General features: G+C 40.8%; 1 protein-coding gene across 2 annotated transcripts in view; it reads left to right on the top strand.

The window, feature by feature from the left end:
- The first annotated feature begins 2,348 nt into the window (after nucleotides 1-2,348).
- The window catches only part of LOC126260115 (uncharacterized), an 83,062-nt gene continuing 63,507 nt past the window's right edge, over nucleotides 2,349-21,903 (top strand). The window contains exons 1-2 of one of the 2 annotated variants that reach the window (XM_049957351.1): nucleotides 2,349-3,219; nucleotides 21,783-21,882. In XM_049957351.1, coding sequence (XP_049813308.1) covers nucleotides 2,399-3,219; nucleotides 21,783-21,882 — 921 coding nt within the window. In that variant the 5' untranslated portion in view covers nucleotides 2,349-2,398. The remainder of the gene's footprint in view (nucleotides 3,220-21,782; nucleotides 21,883-21,903) is intronic. The other variant, XM_049957352.1, reaches the window with a different exon arrangement.

The raw sequence follows: 21,903 nt of genomic DNA, 5'->3' as shown, positions 1-21,903 counted from the left end.
AGTGCACACATTATAAAGTATCACACCAAATACTTTGAAATGGAAAATAAAATAATATACTTGAACTGCATGTATTTTTATGGAGGCCTATGTAGTGACCAATTTTCCGTAGCTAGGCAGGTTCTGTGGCCAGTGCCGTCGCAACAGGTCTTCATATATGTTTTTCTGATTTCCGTGTACATTTTCTACGATCTGAAAATACAGATAACGCGGCTGCAGCAGACGTTTTCTATTGGACTTCTGTATTATGGCAAGTTTTACAGAAGAGACACAGTTTTAAGTAACGTAACTTAATTAATTCAGAACTGTCACAAAGGGATAGAATGGTGGATGACAGCTTTGTATACCAAAGCGTTTATAAATCAGGTTTATCTGTTTTATTATGTATGTTATTTGGAACTACATAGCTCCTTTTGGTGTGAACAGTTCGACTATTTTTCTCAATTGGACGCCGTATTGGCATTAGTGATCCATCGAAGAAACTATAAACCTGAAACAAATAACAAGGAACTGCACATGTAGGTCAAATGAAGTTGACGTAACAAGAATAATACAAATGACTTATTTTACGTCAAATGACTCAAAAACAAAAAAAGTTTTTACTAAACAATAACGGAAAAAACTTCGTCGGTCATTGTCACTGACCACCACGACGATGTGTATTAGAACTAGTCTGGCCGCTCCTCATCAGGTAGCAGCGCTTTTCAGAGCAGAAAATATGCAATGGGCACTTGTCCCCTGCTGGGTACTTTACCACGCCTTCTTGTACCGATCTTAATATTAACTGGTAATCAATATAAATTAATATTTTATATTAATAAATAAAGTAATTGCATTATGAGACAGGATCACAAATGTTTACTAAATGTTTTGACTATCATTTTTCTTTTGTACATTGTATTGCATTACAACAGCCTAGACTTGATTTATTATTAGATACTACAAACACGTACCACATTTGAAAATGACCGTTTCTATAACGCACTGTCACGAATCCGTGTTAGTTCCCTTTGACATATATACTGTAGTTGTTGAACGCTGCTAGTGGCTCAATCTCGTGAGTTGTCAGTATTCAAACAATAAAACATTCCGCCCCCACTCTCACTTCTATCAACCCCCAAAGTGGCCGCGCTCCATACCCATTTGCCCCTGACGTAAGCGGCAAACTTCTCTTAACTCACAGCTGAATTCACTACGTCAATTAAAATTAAGCACGTGTTTAAACATTACTGTCTCTGTCAGTATTTTTGTTTGGTATTCAGGAAGAAAAATACATTGTTAAGAAACTATTAAAGTCAGTTGACGTTTTTGGATTCAGCTGTTAGTTGTTAGACTCATATTATTATAAAATACGGATGAAAACTACGGGCCGCAAGCTTACTAGATTCGTGCCGTAAGCGGCCCGAGCGGCCGGAGTTTGACGACGCTGACTTAGACCGCCTCAAGTTACCCACACTGACAACAGTTATATCAAAATTATTGGTATTAGCTACAGACTGCGGATACAGACCTTTTCGTATTCTACCAAACGTACTGAAAATTGCCACTTGATTCTCCTCGTCCAAGGACATCTCCGACCCGTAATGCACTTGCGGCATTCCCAGATGCGATTTCGAACGTTAAGAGTCACAGTTGTGAGACCGCCTCCACGTAGGATTTGGTTTATATACAGCTGCGTAACTTCCGCCACTTACGTAACATTTGTTTCTGTGCCTAAATGACTTTGGTGGATAACAAAGAGAATCCTGCAGTATCGCCTAGTTTTACTTTAGATTCTGAGAAACGATGATTCGTGACCATAAACTAGATTTGTTAATTATCCTAGAATATTGATCTGCCTCTACAGAATTAGGTGTTGTTTACAATTGACTGGCAGTTGAGCTCACACTTAACTGCGACTGGTTAACTATTCATCCAAAGAATCTTCTCATCTGCAGCGTGGGAATCTAGAGTTGTGACGGAACGGATATTCTGTTTGAATCCGATATCCACTGAAGGTCGAACCGATCGTCGCTGTTGACATGCATCGTTCGTCAGACTTTTACTCCTTTTGTGAACTTTTGTTGGTACAAAGTAATTCGTGTAGAGCCGATGCTGCGGGAGTGACGTAAGACCTGTTCATTCCTTGTACAATGCGCGTTTAATTGTCTGGGTTCTGTCATTCTGATTAAGGATTCTCTTTAATGGCCGCTGAGGTCAACCAGGCAGTCAGTAAGAGGCGCGGTGAACACCAGCGTCGCTCTCGGTATTGATCGGAAGCTGTTAGTTATAAGAACAAACATCGTGTGGAGGAAATCACAGCCAGCGTGGAGTCCGATTTGCTCGCGCCTTCCTTACAGACTCCGGGAACAACAGGTGTAATTGTGCTTTTCCAGCAATTCTTCATTTTCTTACACCCATGAGCTGGCATTCGCAGCAGGACGAGCCGCTAACGTGGCAGTACACGGCTGCCTCCATTCTCAAGTTCGACGTGCGCATTCTGCACGCCATAGGTGTTTGGGCTCTGCCGGTGACGAGAGTTTATCGAGCGTACACGGGCATCATCCTCGTTCTGGTCGTGGCGTACTCCGTCGAAGCCGTGATCCACATCAGGTTAGTGCGCTTCAATCTCGACGATGTCACGCTCGCCGTGTCCACGTACGCGGTGATCGTCACCAGCACGTGCAAACTTCTGTCCTTCCTCCACCACGAGCCCGGCTACTGGCGCCTGGTGCGCTGGCTGGACGCGCTAGTGGCCGACCAGAAGCAGTTGTGTGAGGAGCGACCTCCGCTGAAGGCGATATTCGACAGGGCCCAGAAGCGCGCCACTCGCTTCACGCACGCCCTGCGCATATACAACACTTCGCTGATACTGGCCTGGGTGTTCATACCGCTGATGGCCCCGCCTGGACAGAGGCCGTTGCCATTCCAGCAGCTCCCACTGTCGGAGACGGACGATTTTCCGCTCTACATCGCATCCTATTTGCTGCAGTCCGTCTGCATGCTCTACATGAGTTTGGTCAGCGGCAGTCTGGACGGCTTCTTCACGGCGGTCATGATCCACACCGCTGCGCAGTTTAGAATTCTGGCCTGGCGCATTGCTGAACTCCGACAGAATAACGAGGGGCGAAAACAGCAGGCAAGATCCGATGTCTATGAGAAATCTCGAAAGGCTGCGGAGACTGACGACGTGTACGAAGAACTGCGTCTTTGCATCCGAACTCACCAGGAAATTACAAGGTATTCCGTCGTTGACAATATTTTGTGGACTAGCCACCCTCCATATTATTTCCTGGTTACTTTGAGAAAGTACTAACATATACATAATACATAGTCTATCTGCCTCAACCAAGAGGCTCTGAGAGACGTGTGTAGCAAATTGTTTTAAGTTTTAATTACCAGTTCCACTAATTCAGTTCAACTTAAATTTTGACAAAGATAAAGGGCTACGCATTACACTTAAATTCTTACAGTACCTTACTGTAACATATTATTTCATTGTTTAAACATGACAAAGATATAGGGCTACGCATTACACCTAAATTCTTACAGTACCTTACTGTAACATAATATTTCATTGTTTAAACAATACAAAAATGTATATGAACAGCTGCCATTAGTCTTACGTTGTTCGGACATCAATATAGCGGCAACGCATTTAGATCTCTGTAACCGTACTTCAGGCAATCTAGTTAATTTATCTGTGTCTTTTTGGCATCCATTTAGGTCTCTGTAGGCTTCCTTCAGGCGTAACTAGTTATTTTACCTGTATATTTTTTCCTCTTGAATGAATCGATCTCGAAGAAGAATGCAATTTCTTTGTGAAGATGTTCTGTATCGAATTGAAAAATAAGAAAAGCGATTAAAATTTGACGACCGCGGTTTTTGAGCGGTTCTAGGCGCTTCAGTCCGGAACCGCGCGACTTCTACGGTCACAGGTTCGAATCCTGCTTCGGGCATGGATGTGTGTGATGTCCTTAGGTTAGTTAGGTGCTCAGAGCCATTTGAACCATTTGATTAAAATTTGCCAAATAATATTGAATGGAAACGTCAAAAATGAGAGCTTTCGAGGGTTCTTCAAAACCAGTTGGACGATTCATCGATGCTACCAATTGTTTAAATGACTTCATGAACATCTGAAACTGTCAACGTCTTGGTTTTTTGACACTACAAATGTGCGGTTTCGGTCTTCAGCGAATTTTGCAAGACTTGTTAATTGGGTTCCTTCAGTACGATAGCTGGACGTATGATACATCGGTTATCAGTCTGAATTGCCGGCCTTTGTGGCCGAGCGGTTCTAGGCGCTTCAGTCCGGAACCGCGCTGCTGCTACGGTAGCAGGTTCGAATCCTGCCTCGGGCATGGATGTATGTGATGTACTTAGGTTAGTTAGGTTTAAGTGGTTCTAAGTCTAGGGGACTGATGACCTCAGATGTTAAGTCCCATAGTGCTCAGATGCATATGAACCGTTTGAACCTCTGAATTAATGACCAAACAGACTCATTTTAAACAGTTTACAGATTAGCCAGTGAACCCGATCTGTCGATTCTTTAAAGAATCGAACTGCCGTGTATAAAACCTCATATCTCTCGCTCTATGTGTTTTACAGTGAAATAATTTTTCAAATGTTCAAATGTGTGTGAAATCTTATGGGACTTAACTGCTAAGGTCATCAGTCCCTAAGCTTACACACTACTTAACATAAATTATCCTAAGGACATGCTGCGGTCGCAGGTTCGAATCCTGCCTCGGGCATGGATGTGTGTGATGTCCTTAGGTTAGTTAGGTTTAAGTAGTTCTAAGTTCTAGGGGACTGATGACCACAGCAGTTGAGTCCCATAGTGCTCAGAGCCATTTGAACCATTCCTAAGGACAAATAATTTTTCAGGCTCATTTAGTGATATTGTGGATACCGTCTGCAAATTTGTGTTGCATATAGAATACTAGCAAAAAAGGAATAAATTAAAACGTCCTCCCTGCCATAAAAGATTTACAGCAGGAACAGTGAAAAAGTAGTTAGCGATAAAGATATGTCATTTCATCATTATGTGTGTGGGGGAGAGGTGGAGGGGAGGGCGTGGTGCATCAGCAAGAAAAAACTTCGAAATTATGTGTACGGATCGTATGATGTCGCTATCTGCTCTCATTCTAAAATACTGGTAGAATATAATCTTCATAGTTTGCGCGCTGTGACATGCACTCCCTCGAGACATACAGAGTCTCTAACTGCAATATTTGACTTATTGCTTTAAACCTTTAACATAAAATTATAGCTCTTAGTGAGCAAAAAGTTTTAAATTTTTAAATTTGGACAGTAACTTTACGAAACACTGAAAGTCAATTTTTTGTTGCCTCTGCAAGCCGCTAGAAAGGTAGCCTGCAGATGGAACATGCAACCTTTCCGTTTCGTGGGCAATTCTCTTATCTATTGATCAATCGGCTACACACGACGTGCCTTCGAACTATATTTTCAGCAATACCACTCTCCAATTTTTCAGATTCCACAGAAGTTTTCCTGGGTGCGTTACGGGTTTCCTCGAAGAAACGAGTGCCATTTCCGCGATGTATGCAAGAAAACTTCTGTGAAGTTTGGAAGGTAGGAGGGAGGTACGGCTGGAAATATGGCAGTGAGGGTTGCGGGGGAAGGGGAGGGTGGTGAGTCGTCCTTGAATAGCTCAGTCGGTAAGACCGTGAAACGCAAGGTTCCAGGTCTCACTCGCAGTCTCGCACATAGATTTAATGTGCCAGGAATATCCGGATTCTAATGCAGATGAATAGCTGATCCATCAACTTACGGAATTTAATTTATAAAAAAAGTTAACAGTCGTGGTTAATGCCGAAATGGTATAACTGTACTAAAAATAAACCAAGATGTTGACAGCTATGCAATCATTTTCAAAAAAATTAGCAACTGTGCACACATGTTCAAAGAAATTAGATCAATGAATGATACTTGCCATATCTTTGTCCGATCTAATCAGAGTTCAGTCCGTCATAATCTCGACGTCGACGTGGCTTAGCTGCTCCTGCAAATGGAAGAAAATTGCACCGCTTCGACAGATAGTATGTCGTGTGAGAAACCAATCATCTGTCGATATAAAGAGACAATTGTGGTCCTTACTCTAACTGTGTCACTTAGAGAAAGAGAAACTAAAGTGTGTTGACTTCTGAAGCACAGTAGAATGACTACGAGATAAGGGGGAAACTATAAATGGCTGTATCTCTAGGTCAACAGGTCTCTTTATAGATCACTGCACTTCTTCAACATTTGGATAATCAAGAGACTTTAAAAGCTCCGCCATATACCCGTCCACGATTTCCATAACCTCTCAAAAGGACGCAAATAGTTTTGATGATGACGTTTGGATTGTGGGGCACTCAATTGCGCGGTTATCAGCGCCCGAACAAATTCCCAACCATTGCTCAGTCCAATCACGCCACATTCATGAATGATGATGAAATGATGAGAACAACATAAACATCCTGTCATCTCGAGGCAGGTAAAAATCCCTGACGCCGCCGGGAATCGCACCCGGGACCCTGTGCTCTAGAAGCGAGAACGCGATCGCGAGACCACGAGCTGCGGACCAAATCGTTTTGCTGTCTCAAATTTGTTCACATGTGGAAACAGTTGGAAGACAGTGGGAGCCAAAACTGGATAATGGGGTGAGGAGCCCAAAAAGTTTTATTCCATTAGTTTTCCCATTACCGAAGCAATACCGGGGCAGTAGCATTCTACAATATAGCCTCTTCTCTTGTATTCCAGTTATTCAGATATATGGTAGACAATAAGAAAAATTTGTACTCTATTCCAGGAAACCGTGAAAGTAACCTTTCTGGTAGAGTAAATGGACTTCGCCTGTTTTGGTGCAGTATCACAAGTATCCATCCACCACTTTTATTGTTGTTCATTTTTCGAAGTGAAGTGCTTGTGTCACGTCTCGTCCAGAGTGAAATATCTGACTAAAAAAATCAGCTGTGTTCTGTTTAGGAAGATCAAGAAAACTCTGAGAAATTAGTTTTGCATTTACTTCCGTTGAGCCATCAATAAATGCGTTATGTACGCGTACCTTCCACAAAATTTGCTCATAATTAATTGTTCATGTAAAATATTCTCTACTCTCACCTGATATTGCTACAAAGATAAATAGAGCTTTAAAGGGCGGTCATCCAAAACCATGTTTGCCACTTTGTATCTGGTTTCATCTGTGATCGCAATTCTGGTTCGTCTTACACGTATTTTCTTGAAGATAAATGTGGGCACATTTCTTCGTTCACCTATACCTTAATTGTTGTAGATGAGTAACACACTGATTCTCTAATTCTGGATGGATATATTTCAGCAATAATAATTCAAAACAAAAAATTACAGAGTTTTATATTGTACTGTATCAATTTCAACGATATGTCTATTACAAAAGCCGTATAAACAAAACGGTTTCAATAATGAAACGATACTCGTCTTGCGTTATTGTGTTAAGTCGGCTACACACGCTCAAGCACGCTTGAACGTCTTGCTTGCAAAAATGTGCATGCACAAGCATTATTGAGCGAGCGTATGATAAATTTATATCAGGCGAATTTGCTTGATACTTGACTGAATTTCTACGAGTATTATACGTGCTTGTGCAAGCTTTCAAACGTATGAATGGTCGAGCGTCTCTAACAGCAATGAGGAGGCTTGTACAGTATTCAAATTCTGAGTCAATTTGCGTAGCGTGAATGTGTTATGTTTTCGATTGCTTTCGTTACATAACGATGTCGGATTTAAGAAACGTGTACCGGACGTGTTAGAGGAATTTATTAGGCTTTATGAAAATCTTGAATGTTCGTGGAACACTAAATGTAAAGGAAGAGAGACGCTGCCTACGACGTACTTCTTGCGAAGGTCAAACAATTAGATTCACAGCAACAAAAGATACTGTGGTGAAGAAGATGAATTCATTAATAAATAATTGGAGAAGAGAAAAGAAAAGAGAAAGCAATTTTAAAAGAGGGGTTGCTATTGATGAGATCCACAAACCGGTTATATGGTATTTTGATTTGTTCCACTTTTTAAACGAGTAAGAGTCTCAAAAGATGGTCTTCTAGAAGGAACAGAAGTGAGAGGTAGTCAGAAATATTTATTCCCAGTAGTACTGTTGTAATTAAAATATTTGCCTCTTTATTGTCGTACAGTATTTCAGTACTGATTGTTTTTTACATATTTTTCACAATGCCAATGCATAAACTTTTGTTACCAGGAAACTTGTCCTGTGTTTACAAAATATTTCATGAAATGCTCTTTCACATGGTTAGCATTAAGTGGAATATTTCCAGCAGTAGAACTTTATAATGGTAGCATATTAAAATCGTCCGATGTTAAGCCATCACAGAATATACCTTATTCTAGGTCCTCTTTGTTGAGAGAATTATATGGAGCATAGGTATGACATATAGTGGTCATTAAATAATTGTGTACAGCAACTACTGCTTTTACCGCCTTATCAATACGGGTGACTTCCAAATTTATTGCTGTGTGGTAAATCCTAAAGCGCGCTGTTAAGGTCGCAGAAACGTTCTCAATAATTAACCGAGCTCTGCATAATCTGTAACTGTATATTTTTTTCCATGCAGCCAAAATCAGTCTGACTGTTCAGTACATCAGCCCTCAAAGAACATGTACCGTCGCCTACAAATACGTAGTGCAGTTTTCGTGTACTGCTTGCTACTTTTTCTCCTGTGGAATGTGGAGTGTGTTACTTTTTAATCTAAAATATTGTAGTATTCCGAAGAACACATCCATTTGATATTCTGCCATTTGTGCCAGAATCAAGCGGAATAAACCTTTAATTGGCGTCTGCAATAGGACGATGCTGTGTGTTGCTTCTAATTAAAATGACCAATTTCCTGCTGGAGGCACAATGCTTTCCATCAATTCATGCAAGACAATGTGGAAAATTCCACCTCTTTCCAAAATCATTTGCAATTGTAGAGCACTCACACTCTATTTTAGGAACCTGAAAAATGAATAATCCTAATTTTAAGCATGGTACCCAAAAATTACATAAGAGCATTTTCAATATTTAGGAGTTTTCTGCCTTATTTGCAGAACGAAACTATTAAAGAAACGGTAGCTGTTTCACATCTTGTTGAAGTCCACTAGATTTTCAGCCACAGGAATCTGAGGTATCAAATTAGCATAGTACAAGTAGCCCTTCAAAAGAGCCTTCGGAAGGAACAATAATGAAAACATAAGAAAGGTGACCCACAACAAAAAGAGATGCACCGCTACAGACTCGATGTTAGGAGTGTGCACTCACACTCTATTTTAGGAACCTGAAAAATGAATAATCCTAATTTTAAGCATGGTACCCAAAAATTAAATAAGAGCATTTTCAATATTTAGGAGTTTTCTGCCTTATTTGCAGAACGAAACTACTAAAGAAACGGTAGCTGTTTCACATCTTGTTGAAGTCCACTAGATTTTCAGCCACAGGAATCTGAGGTATCAAATTAGCATAGTACAAATTTAGAAGACAGAAAGAGAAAAAAGAAGACAGACACGAAATGTTTGGAAAGTCGGTAGCTGCCAAAATGAGGAACATTTGTAACCAAAAGCAAAGACTGGTGGCTGAAAAATTAATTAACGATCGATACAGGTGGCGTAAATGGGTAGTTGAAACCAACACACACTATATGTGATGTAAGTGCAGCATCTAATGTGCCGTGCATGATTACTGTGAAACAGTTGGAACTGTGGGCAGCTCAGTGATTTACATGAGCCACTTGAATGCCTTATTACACATTTTCGTGAACCATAATACATTTATTACTTTGTAACAAACAAATTTGTAAGAACAGACCATTCTTGTTTCCATTAAATGTTTTTCAGTAAATATATTTTTGTTGTTGTTGTAGAATGCTTTTTTCTTTCAACCAGGTGTCAATCAACATTTTAAATTCTTTTTCATGTAGTGCTCTTGTGTTATATGGTACAGGCAACTAGGGTACCATTTACACAATTAGTTAATGAGTCTTTCAAAAAGTGAAAATGCATACTAATTAGCACTGTTAGAGTGCATTTCAATTTTAATGCTCTTACAGACATACACTGTCATTCAGGTTAACTTTATACGGATAGTAAAGGCAATACAGTATTACAGATTTACTTTGAAATATCAAAATGAACTAATGCTGAGGCAGTTATATTAGAAATGAAACCCTGAAAGTAGAAAAGCAAAATCACTGACAACTGCAGAAGTAAAGAGAATATAAAAGACAATCTTGCATTAGCGAGGGAGCATTTGTGAAAAAGAGAAATATGTTAACAGATAATGTAAATTTAAATTTTAGGAAGTCTTTCAGAAAAACTAAACGGATTTATTTGGAGTGTAGCTTTGTAAAGATGTGGAAAGTAGTTGACAGACAGAACAGGCAAGAAGGGCATAGAAGCATTTCAAATTAGTTGTTACAGGAAAGTGGTGAAGATGAGATCGATAGATTGAGTAAATAATGAAGAGGCACTGAACCAAACTGTGTAGTAGAAGAAGAAGTCTAAACTATAGTAAGCAGGTCCAATAGGATGTTAAGCTCCAACTGTTATGCAGAGGGTTATTCCATGCGTGAATGTGCCTGATATTCAAAAATTTTTATTCATAATTGACGATAATTATACAACATAACGGAAAAATGTGTTATAATATTTATTGAAATACGTAATTACTTTCAAACAGTAGTACATTCATGGAATAGATCTGAAAAATAAGTAAATTATATAAAGTTTAGTCTACACAGAACCAGGAAACTTCATCACCACCTTTGGTTAGTTTACTCTTCCCTTCAACAAAATTTTGCATTCTTATTATGTATGGACAATGTAATCAAAGAATAAAAGCTTGTAGGAAAGTGGAAAGACAATTTAAATACGAAATAAAAATCACTAAAATAACAAAAATCTTACTTTTTCTCTACAAGAAGGTATTTAGATAACCTTACCTTTAAGGAATTATGTTTGAGCATCTCATAGGTAGCACGGCAGGTTTCAGGCGCTATGGCACTTAGTGCTTGTGGTGACATTATAGCACTGTCTTTGAGTTCTCCATAACTCCTTCCTGTCGCGAGAAATCGCAGTGGTGCTATTAGCCTTTCATGTGGCGTTACAACCTCCCTACTGACTGTACTCTGCTTATCAATCTAAGTCGTAAAGAGTGACAAAAGATTAAAATATGTTTCTTCATTAATCCTGAGGTAATTATGGCAACCACGAGACTATATCTTCAGTTCCTTGGTAATTTCCAAGAATGATTGCCTATCGAATTAAGTTTATATGGGAATACGATTTCCGTTTTTTTTAATCCATTTTTTAGTCGGAGTATCACTTTTCTTCTTTTCCTCTTTGTTTATCACGAGCAAAATAATTGCTAAAGCCAGCGCATTGTCGGTTGAGCTCAACGTTTTTCAGTATAAATAAAATGCTGCTCGTACAAGCAGCTTGGGCCGTGTGGCGGCGCGTGGATTTTGTGCACGCTTGCGCAAGTTTGGTTGTCAAGCATACAGTTACGCGTCTGGCCGCTTTTACGTGTACCAACAACACAAAGATAATATTGGACTGATATCGATGACATTTCTGTGCCAGAGACGTCTTTGTGCTCTTCAAATCTCTGTGCTCTTCGCCATCTTCGCATTGAATGGAAGTAAATGGCGCGTCAAGAACTTTAAGAGTAAAGTAGAGCCAATAACAGCAAAATGAAGTCATATATGGTGTTAGTAACAGAACTGAAATCCTTGGAAATAACAACAATTGGGTCTGAAGACTTCAGTTCACATGATGTTCGTAGATGTTAATCTATGTAAATTTTGACGTTAAGTCCAAAGCAGAATAGCATCAAAGCCTCAAGCAATTCAGAAAGAAACGTTTACAACTACTTTTCTTGTAGCTTGTGGATCATGAAAAATGGAGAGTAGTCGTTTGTACCTTCTGTTTTTATTGCTATCTGAGACAACTACTATTTCAGATACGGCGTATGTGAGTATCGAAAAGTGAATAAATGCAGTTTCTGATTCTTACTAAGTATGCCGCGATGTGATATAAACGCAAGGAGATAAAAATAGTGACAAATAATAATACATTTGTTTAGTGCACACAATTTCTGTTACAATATTCCTAGGAGGCAAATTTTGTTGTGACAATGTCATCTAATAGTCAGTGAAGTTGATTATTTGTAATTCTGAGAAGTGCAGATGCGTGAAAAGCTCACGTGGAAGTATAGCATCCTGCATCTCGCACATGACATTCTTAACTGGAATAATCTCCGTTGTCTCTCAACTGAGACGCAACAGATTGTTTACTTTGCATACTTTTACTCTAAGATGTTTTGAGGCAAATCTGAGCCTTCATCCAGTCTACTCTTAGCCTAGAGGAGGACAGTCTGAAAGATCTGTGGTGTCAGTTCGCCAACTTAATTGTGGCCGTTGTTCCAACATCTCAGATTTATACCTGTGCTACTCCTGTATACATACTCCCTCATGGGATTTGGGTAACAATTAAGCAAGTATTCACAGCCTTTTTAAAAAAAATGTAAAATTTTCTATACCACTTCAAATCTATGTTTACGTGCCATCTAAGAGCTACATTTGTCATCTAACCTCCACGAGGAAACAAAACACGTGACAAGTTTCAGACCATAATTTTTTCCGGGATATAAAGAAGTTCACCATCAATCATAATATCATCTGCATTTTCCATCGGTTCCATAATTAAAAAATAACACAGGAATCAGACACTGAAAAAACACGCTAAGCAAGTAACGTATCACAGATTTACAAAATGCCAACTGCATAATTACTTACTGTTTACAGTGGTCATGTAGACTCAACATAGTTATAATGACGAACACTGGAACAGAACTTTGGCAGTTACAAGCATCACTCAGACCAAGGTTACTGTTTACAGATTTGTAGAACTAAGCTCGGTTTACGCTGTGTTACATTTCCAAAGCCCGCCGTTTCCATTATTCATACAGAAAAACAGGTTAATATAAACTCAAACAGTCCACGGGCGTACTGCCGGTCCATAGTGTCCAATGGGCACAATATTTCGGCGATCAGACCTGTCGCCATCGTCAGGTGCGCAGACGAACTGAGCTCCTGAGGGCGGGCGGCAGTCTTCAATCCCCTTCCCCTGTGAGGCGTTCTCTCCGCGGTCCGCGCCCGCAGCGACGCGTCGGCGGTCGCTGAGACGCTGGCGTCGGCGTCTATGATGGCGTCAGTGTAATTGCCTCTTCCGCCCTAGTCGCCCGTTCGTTTTCTTTGCTGAGCATCTTTTTAGTTAGACTCAATGCTGGTTCCAATCCCTTGCTGAGGTTACAGCCTCAATCTCGGTTGATGAGTCCATCCCTGGTACGAATTTCGATAGCCTCTCTAACGACGTTGTCCCAGCGTTTAGATGTTGGTAGTGTATTTTGTGTTTTTCGGACAAACAGTGCTCAGCAACCGCCGACTTGTTGGGGTACCTACGTCGAGTGTGCCTCCGATGTTCTCGGCAACGATCTTCGATGGTGCGCACTGTCTGTCCAATATAAGTCTTCCAATATTGACGCGGAATCTGGTATATGTTGGCCTTCCGCAAACCTAGATCGTCTTTGACACTTCCCAATAATGCTCGTGTTTTATTGTGTGGGAAGAAAGTTCCTATTCGGTGTTTCCTCAATGTTTGTTCTATTTTTCCCGATACTGCGCCAGTATACAGTGTATAGGCAGTGGCTGTCTCTTCCTCCGAAACTTCTTCTATCTCCACCCACTGTACTGTAAAGGTGGGGCAGAGAGCGCATCTGATCTGCCATTCCGAGTACCCGTTTTTCCGGAATACAGTTTTGAGGTGTTCCAGCTAATGGGGCAGACTCTCTGAATAAGAGATAAAACGCGCCCTGTACACCAGTGTTTTAGCATCACATTTCTCTGCGAAGGTTGGTGGCAGATATCCGCATGCAAATACAGGTCTGTAAGCGTTTTCTTCCTGTACACCCCATGGCCCAGGGTATACTGGCGCACTATCGAGGAAAATAGGACGAATGTTGAGGATACACTGAGTAGGAGCTGTCTTTTGCCCACCCAATAAAGCACGAGCATTATTGGGAAGTGTCAAAGACGATGTCGGTTTTGCGGAATGCCGGCATATACCAGATTCAGTTCAAAAAATGGTTCAAATGGCTCTCAGCTCTATGGAACTTAACATCTGAGGTAATCAGTCCACTAGACTTAGAACTACTTAAACCTAACTAACCTAAGGATATCACACATCCATGTCCGAGGCAGTATTCGAACCTGCGACCATAGCGGCAGTGTGGTTCCAGACTGAAGCGCCTAGAACCACTCGGCCACAGCGGCCGGCCAGATTCCGTGTCAGTGTGGGAAGACTTAAATTGCACAGACAGTGGGCACCATCGAAGATCGTTGCCAAGAAAATAAGAGGCAGTCTAGACTTAGGTACCCCAAGATGTCAGCCATCGCAGAGCACTACCGTCCAAAAATCATGAAATGGACTACAAACATACCAGGGTCTTGGCTCAGACATCTAAGTACTGGGACAGCGTCGTTAGAGAGACTATCGAAATTCATACCAGGTACGGACTCATCAACGGAGATTGCGGCTATAGCCTCAGCAAGGCATGGGAACCAGCACTGAGTGTAATTAAAAAGGCGCTCAGCAAAGAAAACGAACAGGCGACCAGGGCGGAAGAGGCAATTACTTCGACGCCACCACAAACGCTGACGCCAGCATCTCAGCGACTGCCGACGCGAGGCCGCGGGCGTGGACTGCAGAGAGAACGCCTTGCAGGGGGAGGGGATTTAAGATGGCCGCTCACTCTCAGAAGTTCAGTTCGTCTGCGAACCTGACGATGGCGACAAGTCTGATCACTGAAATATTGTGCCTGATGGACACTATTTACCGGCAATGCACCTGGAGTCTGTTTGAGCAAGAAATGCCCCAGGAGAAACTGAAGAATCACAGCTTAATATAAAATTTATGCATACGAATAAATTGAGTTCATATAATAATTATAGTAAAATGCAACTTTGTCAGGAGGCATACAAATTAATGTAAGCATTGTGATAAATATTTCAAGACATTGATTCATAATCGTGAGGTACATAAAATTGCATTACAAACTTTATATTCCATAAAATATAAAACAGGGTAAACAAAGTCGCATAAAAATTATAATAGTCCATTCTTTATTTTATAACCTAAATATGAAGTATAATTGTCAATAAAACGTGTGTAGACACTATGTAATGAAAGTTTTGAAATCAGTGTCTTGTCTGCCAAAGGTAGCATAGACTGATATTAGAAACTAATCTATGAGGTGTACAGTCTGTACATACTGGAAAGGTGACACAGATTTGTAGTTATACAGAATTTAGTCATATAGTACACCGTCAAAACATTACTACATAGCTATAGGTCCGCTAGGGTGAATGCTTCATCACTGATGACCCCCATTTTAATTACTTCCTTTACCCTACCAGTCATGAACGCGCAAACACCATTGTCCAACCCTGATTCCCAGCTTACAGAACTTGGCAAAAATAGCACAAACAAAATTAAATACACCAATACTACGCAAAAAGCGCAATACTTTGCCCACTCATGACGCTCATGACACTCTCCTCAAAGAATGGTCCCTCTCGTTTCTAGTCACCCTTGCAATCCTTTACACCACTATCCCCTCCCCTAGTTACTATCCTCAACTGTAGAAAACCTGAATCATCCTACTTTTCCTCAAACTGTACAAACCTTTTACTGGTACCTCCTACTGCCCCATATGCCTCACCTCAATGTATAGCAAGGTCCTCGAACCAATTCTCTCTCGATGCATCCACCAACAAATTAGCCAAAATCACCCCCTTCCCATTAATCGCTGTGACTTCCATCCGACTACCACCTCTGATGACCAGCTCCTGCGTCTCACCCATCCCCTACCCCTCCAGCTCAAGTTCCGTAAATCTGCTGTGTACAAATGTGCATGGCATTCCAGTCTCCTTTTCAAACTCCAGCACTTCTAACTACGTCCTTCTTATTGCATTCTTCCTATCTAATCACCCATCCTATGTAACTATTAACAATACCAATTGCTGTATCTTCCATACCACTGCAGGAATGCCCCATGGCTCTGTCCTCCCTCCTCTCCTTTGTATTCTTCACACTGCTGACATGCCCAAACCACCTCCACCTGTCCACCACCTTCAGTATTCTGATGACACTGCCTTCCTCGCTCTCTATCCTACACTCCAGAAATCCCAATGATACCTCCAACTCCACCTCAATCAGTTTACCTCCTGGTGTAACCAATGGAACAACCCCTAAAAATCCCAGGAAATTATTACAGGATAAACCACCCACATATTCCAGCTCCATGACTTTTACCTTACCATTTATGACTAAAACTATAAGGGGCTTTCAAAAAGAAACGAGCTGGAGGCATAATTACAGAAACCTGTACCTGTATGTTAGAAATATTAACCCTGGATGTTGAGACACTTGTTCCACTGTGACACAAGGCAGTAATGGCTGTCTCATAAAATTCCCAGAGCTGCGATGTTAACCAGTTCCGCACATACAGCTGGATGTCGTTGTGCGAGGTGAATCGTTTGCCTCTCAGAGCCTTTTTAAGAGGACCAAAAATGGCGTAATCAGAGGGAGAGAGGTCTGGACTGTATGGAGGGTGGCCGAGAACCTCCCATTTGAATTTTTGCAGAAGTGCCGCGACTGTGTTGGCCGTATGAGGCTTTGCATTGGCGTGTAGCAGAATGACCCCACGGGTGAGACTGCCTGGTCGTTTTGATTTTATCATTTGGCGAAGGGTGGTCAAGGTTTGCGAGTAAGATGGGCATTCGCTGTTGTCCTGTGCTGCAGGAAGTGAATCAGAAGGGGGCCATCTTGGTCAAAGAAGAATGTCAGCAAACCTTTCCTGCACCCATGGCCTTGGCTTATTTTGGTTGTGGTGACGGTGGTGACCCTGGATGCTTCCACTGGAGACTTTGTCATTTTGATTCTGGTTTTAAGTGATGACACCATGACTCATCTCCAGCCACCGCTCATACCAGGAACACATTCCCTTCCTGAGCACAGTTCTGCAGATGAGCAAGACTGTGGGCTGTTCGACAAGCTTCCTGGTGTGGTTGAAGACTGTGGGGCACCCATTGGGCACACTCTTTGCACATGTGCAGTCGTTCGTTCATGATGGTGTGAACACTTCTGAAGCTCAATCCGACCACAGCGGCTATGGCTTTCACTCTCACTCAGTGGCCCTGGGTAATTAGTGCATCCACCAGCTGGACGATGCCGTCGGTAATGCGGTGTGATGCTCAAGATCATGCATCATTGGCTAATGACACCTATCCTTCCCTGAAGCGCTTGTGCCACGCCTTGATCCTGGCAAAGGTCATGCAGTGTTCACTGCACGCTTGTGACATTCGGCGATGAATTTCCATTCCTCCTACTCCTTTCGCTGTCAGAAAACGAGCAACACCTCTTTGCTCTTCTTGTGACGCCTCCATGTCACTGTCTGCAAAGAGACTGGCAGCATTGGAGAATGGATGCATGCGGCGGCTAGCTCTGTATAGTCACATGAGATGCACATGTGCCCTCTAGCAATGGGCTATGAACTTCCACACTTTGGTCGAAACTACACCTCATTACACATGCCACGATATGTCACCAGTTTGTGCATTCCAGACTCCAGCTCTTTTCTTTTTGAACGCCCCTTATACTAAAACCACACACAGGCGAAACTTCAGGTTTACAGCGATCCACTATTCTCCACATCTACAAGACACTTCTTCAACTCATCCTCTGCTATACAAATGTTGCTTCCAGATCGTCATATGCCATACACTCTGTATTTCTTTCTGTATCTGTTTAGTTCTCCCCTACATGGATCTTCTGCCATCTCATCAAATTCCCACATCTCCGCACCCATGTCGAACACCTCTGCATTATACTATCTACAAACTAGATTCTAATAATCCCACTGGTCCTCCCTCTCATTACTAATGCTGGTACGCTGCTGTCCCTTTAAAAAAGATCCCCCAGTCTCAAATCTATACACACCCCATGTCCTGTCCCAACGCAACTTCAACCATATCCCTGTCCCTGACAATGAAATCTACTCTGATATTTATCCTTCCTACTAATTAGAGCTTTTCCCATCTATTTCCACATCACATCTCTGCTCCCTCCTCTCTCCTACCCCTGTTCTTTCCATTTACTTTATTCCTCTCCTGATACCATGGCTCTGCCCACCCACCAAACTCATCCTTCCTTTCTGTCTTTTTCAACATCCATCTTATCACCTACGCTCTTTCTACAGATACCACGCAATGAGATATAAATTATACCGAAAAACAATCCTAATGTTTAACTTCCCCCAACTTCCTCACCCAGTGCAGGTACTTCAGCGTTTTGATGAAACTGCAATGCATCTTTCTAATGAACGCCGGTGTTTCATTTTAAAGTTCTTAAATGTCTGGTCCATATTTTATCATACATGTCATTCTCTTTATTTTCTTCATAAACTTCAAAGGAAGAAAGTCACACCATATATTTGAAATAATATCTATGTTACATTTTAAAACATTTTTAATTTTTGCGTCCATAAATATGTTTTTTCATTTCTTTATTTATTTTCTGTGAACGCTCTAGGCCGAAGAGTGGGTATTGTACTGCCGGCAGCCAACCTCCCGCGCTCACCGGACGAGGGGGATGAAATAAAAATAGAGAAAAAAGACAATGAATGCGTCACTACTGTGTAGCCATCACACCTTCTACCAGGAAGGTGGCACCCGAAAAGCTCCCAATAATGGTTATTTCTAACTGCCACTTGCTTAGTTAGCAATGTGGGGCGAGGAGATCTCTGATCACAAAAACCTCCATCTCTTGAAGTAAATCAAAAAACTGGCGCTTCTCCTCTCTATGAAACAATTTCAGTTGAAAGGTCACGTCCGGAACACTGTGTCTGCTGTCAGCCAGATAGGCAGCAAAATAAGATGGCTTAGCCATGACCTTTCCTCCCAGCACCATATCCTCCCGGAATCTGGCCTCGAGCTGTCTCCCAATTTGGCCGACATAACAGACATTAAGTCTGAACACTCCAAGCCGTCTAAACCTGGTCGATGAAAAATGTTATTTTTTCTGTGTTATTTAATGGTTACTGATTAAAATTATTCATAGTCGGAAAAGATACTGTAACTGTGTAATTCCTTAAAACTTTCGCCACTCTTGTGCTAACAAGTCCCATAGTAAGACAACACAACAAATTTACTGTGGTTATCTTTTTGTGTGTTATTCACATTACGTCTATTTTGTTCCATTCTACTTGCAATTTTATTGTAGGTATTAGTTACATACTTATAAGGATTGTTATTAGCTTTTGCCATGTTACTGGTAACATGTAACTCTGTTTATTGTTCAGAAAGACAATGGAAGTTCAAAAAAGGCGATTAATAGCAGAATTAAGAAATACTTTCTTGTGTTGGCCAGGGTGGCTCGAGCGAATAGCTCTGTAAAGGCATTTTTCCAGCAGATCACAATGGCATGTTTCCCATTTTCATTCTTAAATTTCAAAGCTACAAAATTTACAGAATCATTGTACCCTATTTCAAATCTGAACTTTTTTCTTTATAAATTTTTAAACAGCATAACAGTTGTGTTAATGTCAAAAGGATTGCCTTTTTTTTTTATTAAGAACGGCATATCGTCTACATACCCAAGCTATTAAAGAAATTTAAGCAGTAAATCCGCATTTTTGCGAAAAAGCCTGTTTTACAGGCAGTTAATAAAAATGTCTGCTAACATACCAGGAATTGAACTCCTCATACTTCAGCCATTTGTTTAGCTGTAGATTTCTTCATTGCATGCAAAATAATTGTACTTCAGTATTAGAGACTTCAAGTCAATAATTTGGTTAATCTCATCCCTGGATGCTTTATTCTGCGTAGTTAAATTTCTCGTAGTGATTTCAACCGTAGCATCAGTCAGCATATTGGCGAATAAGTTCACGACATCCAGTGATACAAATTTGATTTCCGTAGTTATTGGTACATCAAAAATACTATTAGCTAAGTCATAACTGATTACTCTATTGCTAGTGTTTTTTTTAAAAAAATAAAAGCACTTTAGCGACTTTGTTAAAAGGACCACCACATCCATCAACCACAGGTCCTACTGGTATTTCTTTCCTGTGAAGCTGATGTTGGGCCCTACTCTCGGGTGCATGTGGGTTCCTTACCATAAGCTGCTGTATCCGTCTCGGTGTAAGCATTTCATTAAATATCTATAGTTTTTATTAAGTTTTACCTGGCCCTCCATAGTTACATTCCTAACGATTCTTTCGATGTTATTTAACTCAAAAAATTGATTTGTATGTTCAGTTTCAATACAATTATCATACATGTCATTCTCTTTATTTCCTTCATAAACTTCAAAGGAAGAAAGTCACACCATATATTTGAAATAATATTTATGTCATATTTTAAAACATTTTTAAGTTTTGCGTCCATAAATATGTTTTTTCATTTCTTTATTTATATTCTGTGAACGCTCTAGGCCGAAGGGTGTGTATTGTACTGCCGGCAGCTAACCTCCCGCGTTCACCGGGCGAGGGGGATGAAATACATGAGAGTAATTATGGCGGCAACTTCGCTGACCTTTTTGTTTATACTACCTACATTCAATCTTTCGCTTTTACTGATATTATAGGACATATTAGATCTCCTATAGACGATTTTGTCTACTGCTATAGCAATTTTATTTTGTTCACCGTTGCAATGGTAGACAATACCATTTGCAGATACCATTTTCATTTATTCAGCTTTGGGTTTTACTGTATATTTTTAATTTTCTTATCAGCTTCCTGTGAATCGTTTAGTGATTCTTGAACAATCCTGTGGATCCTGATGAACTATTTTGTTAGATTGTTTGAATGATGGTCAAAACAGTGCAAACATCCTGTGCAATTTAGTCTGGTAGCGACTTGTTCAGCTCTACTCAGTATGTATCAGATTATCTAGTCAAAACACACAGTACTATTAAGTGAATAGAAATTAGGAAGCGAAAAGAAGGAAAGAGAAACCAGGCACACTTGTAATTCACTAGTGACTGGTAGTGACTGGATCAAAACCAGCGTGAATGATGCGGATTATCCAGGCTGATGCTGAGGAAGGTGGAGCAATGGTTAAGACACTGGATTAGCAGTCAAGAATATTGTGGTTCAAGCTCTTGTCCAGTCATCTACGTCTGAGTTTCCCTTAGTTTCCCTAAATCGATGTAGACTATTTCCGTCGCTGTAGAAGTTAACAACCTTTCTCTAACTGCTTCATCATCACCGGAAAATAGACCGTAATCTTCACTTGTGCAATGAAATATTTACACAAGAAAAGGAAATACGTCGTAAACCACATTTGAGACCTGTGGTTTGCAATATACACTTTTCGTGTAGCCAGATGAAGCTGTGGTAGACCGAAAGTGGCTCAGAAGCAATGTAAAAGAATTCTCAGACATATGAAACAGAATTTCAACAGTGGATCCTGAAGCTCTGATAAAATTTAAGAAATGGTAAGTCAATTCCTTTCAGTATCAAAGAAAAAAAAAAAAAAAAAACTCCACACGTTTACCAGTATCTGCAGACCTTCAAAGACTGAAAGTAATGTGTGCTTTTCCACAATGGATACTCTAAAGCCACGAACAAAAATTTGTATTTTGAGAAAAAAAATGCGGTTGTTGCTTTGATGTTCCGTCCTCCTGTAACCGAACTTCTGTTTCAGCTTTGCCGCACACCTGGAGAGTGTGATGAAATCTATTGCAGCTCTGCAATTAGTTACTGGGGTGACCAACGGTTGCTTGATGATATTCCCAACAGCAGCTGTAAGTACATCTGAGAGACAG

The sequence above is a fragment of the Schistocerca nitens genome, chromosome 5 (assembly GCF_023898315.1).
Source record: "Schistocerca nitens isolate TAMUIC-IGC-003100 chromosome 5, iqSchNite1.1, whole genome shotgun sequence".
NCBI classification, from domain to species: Eukaryota; Metazoa; Arthropoda; class Insecta; order Orthoptera; family Acrididae; genus Schistocerca; species Schistocerca nitens.
Note: the sequence above shows the minus strand (reverse complement) of the source record. Positions and strands in the feature narration are given on the sequence as shown.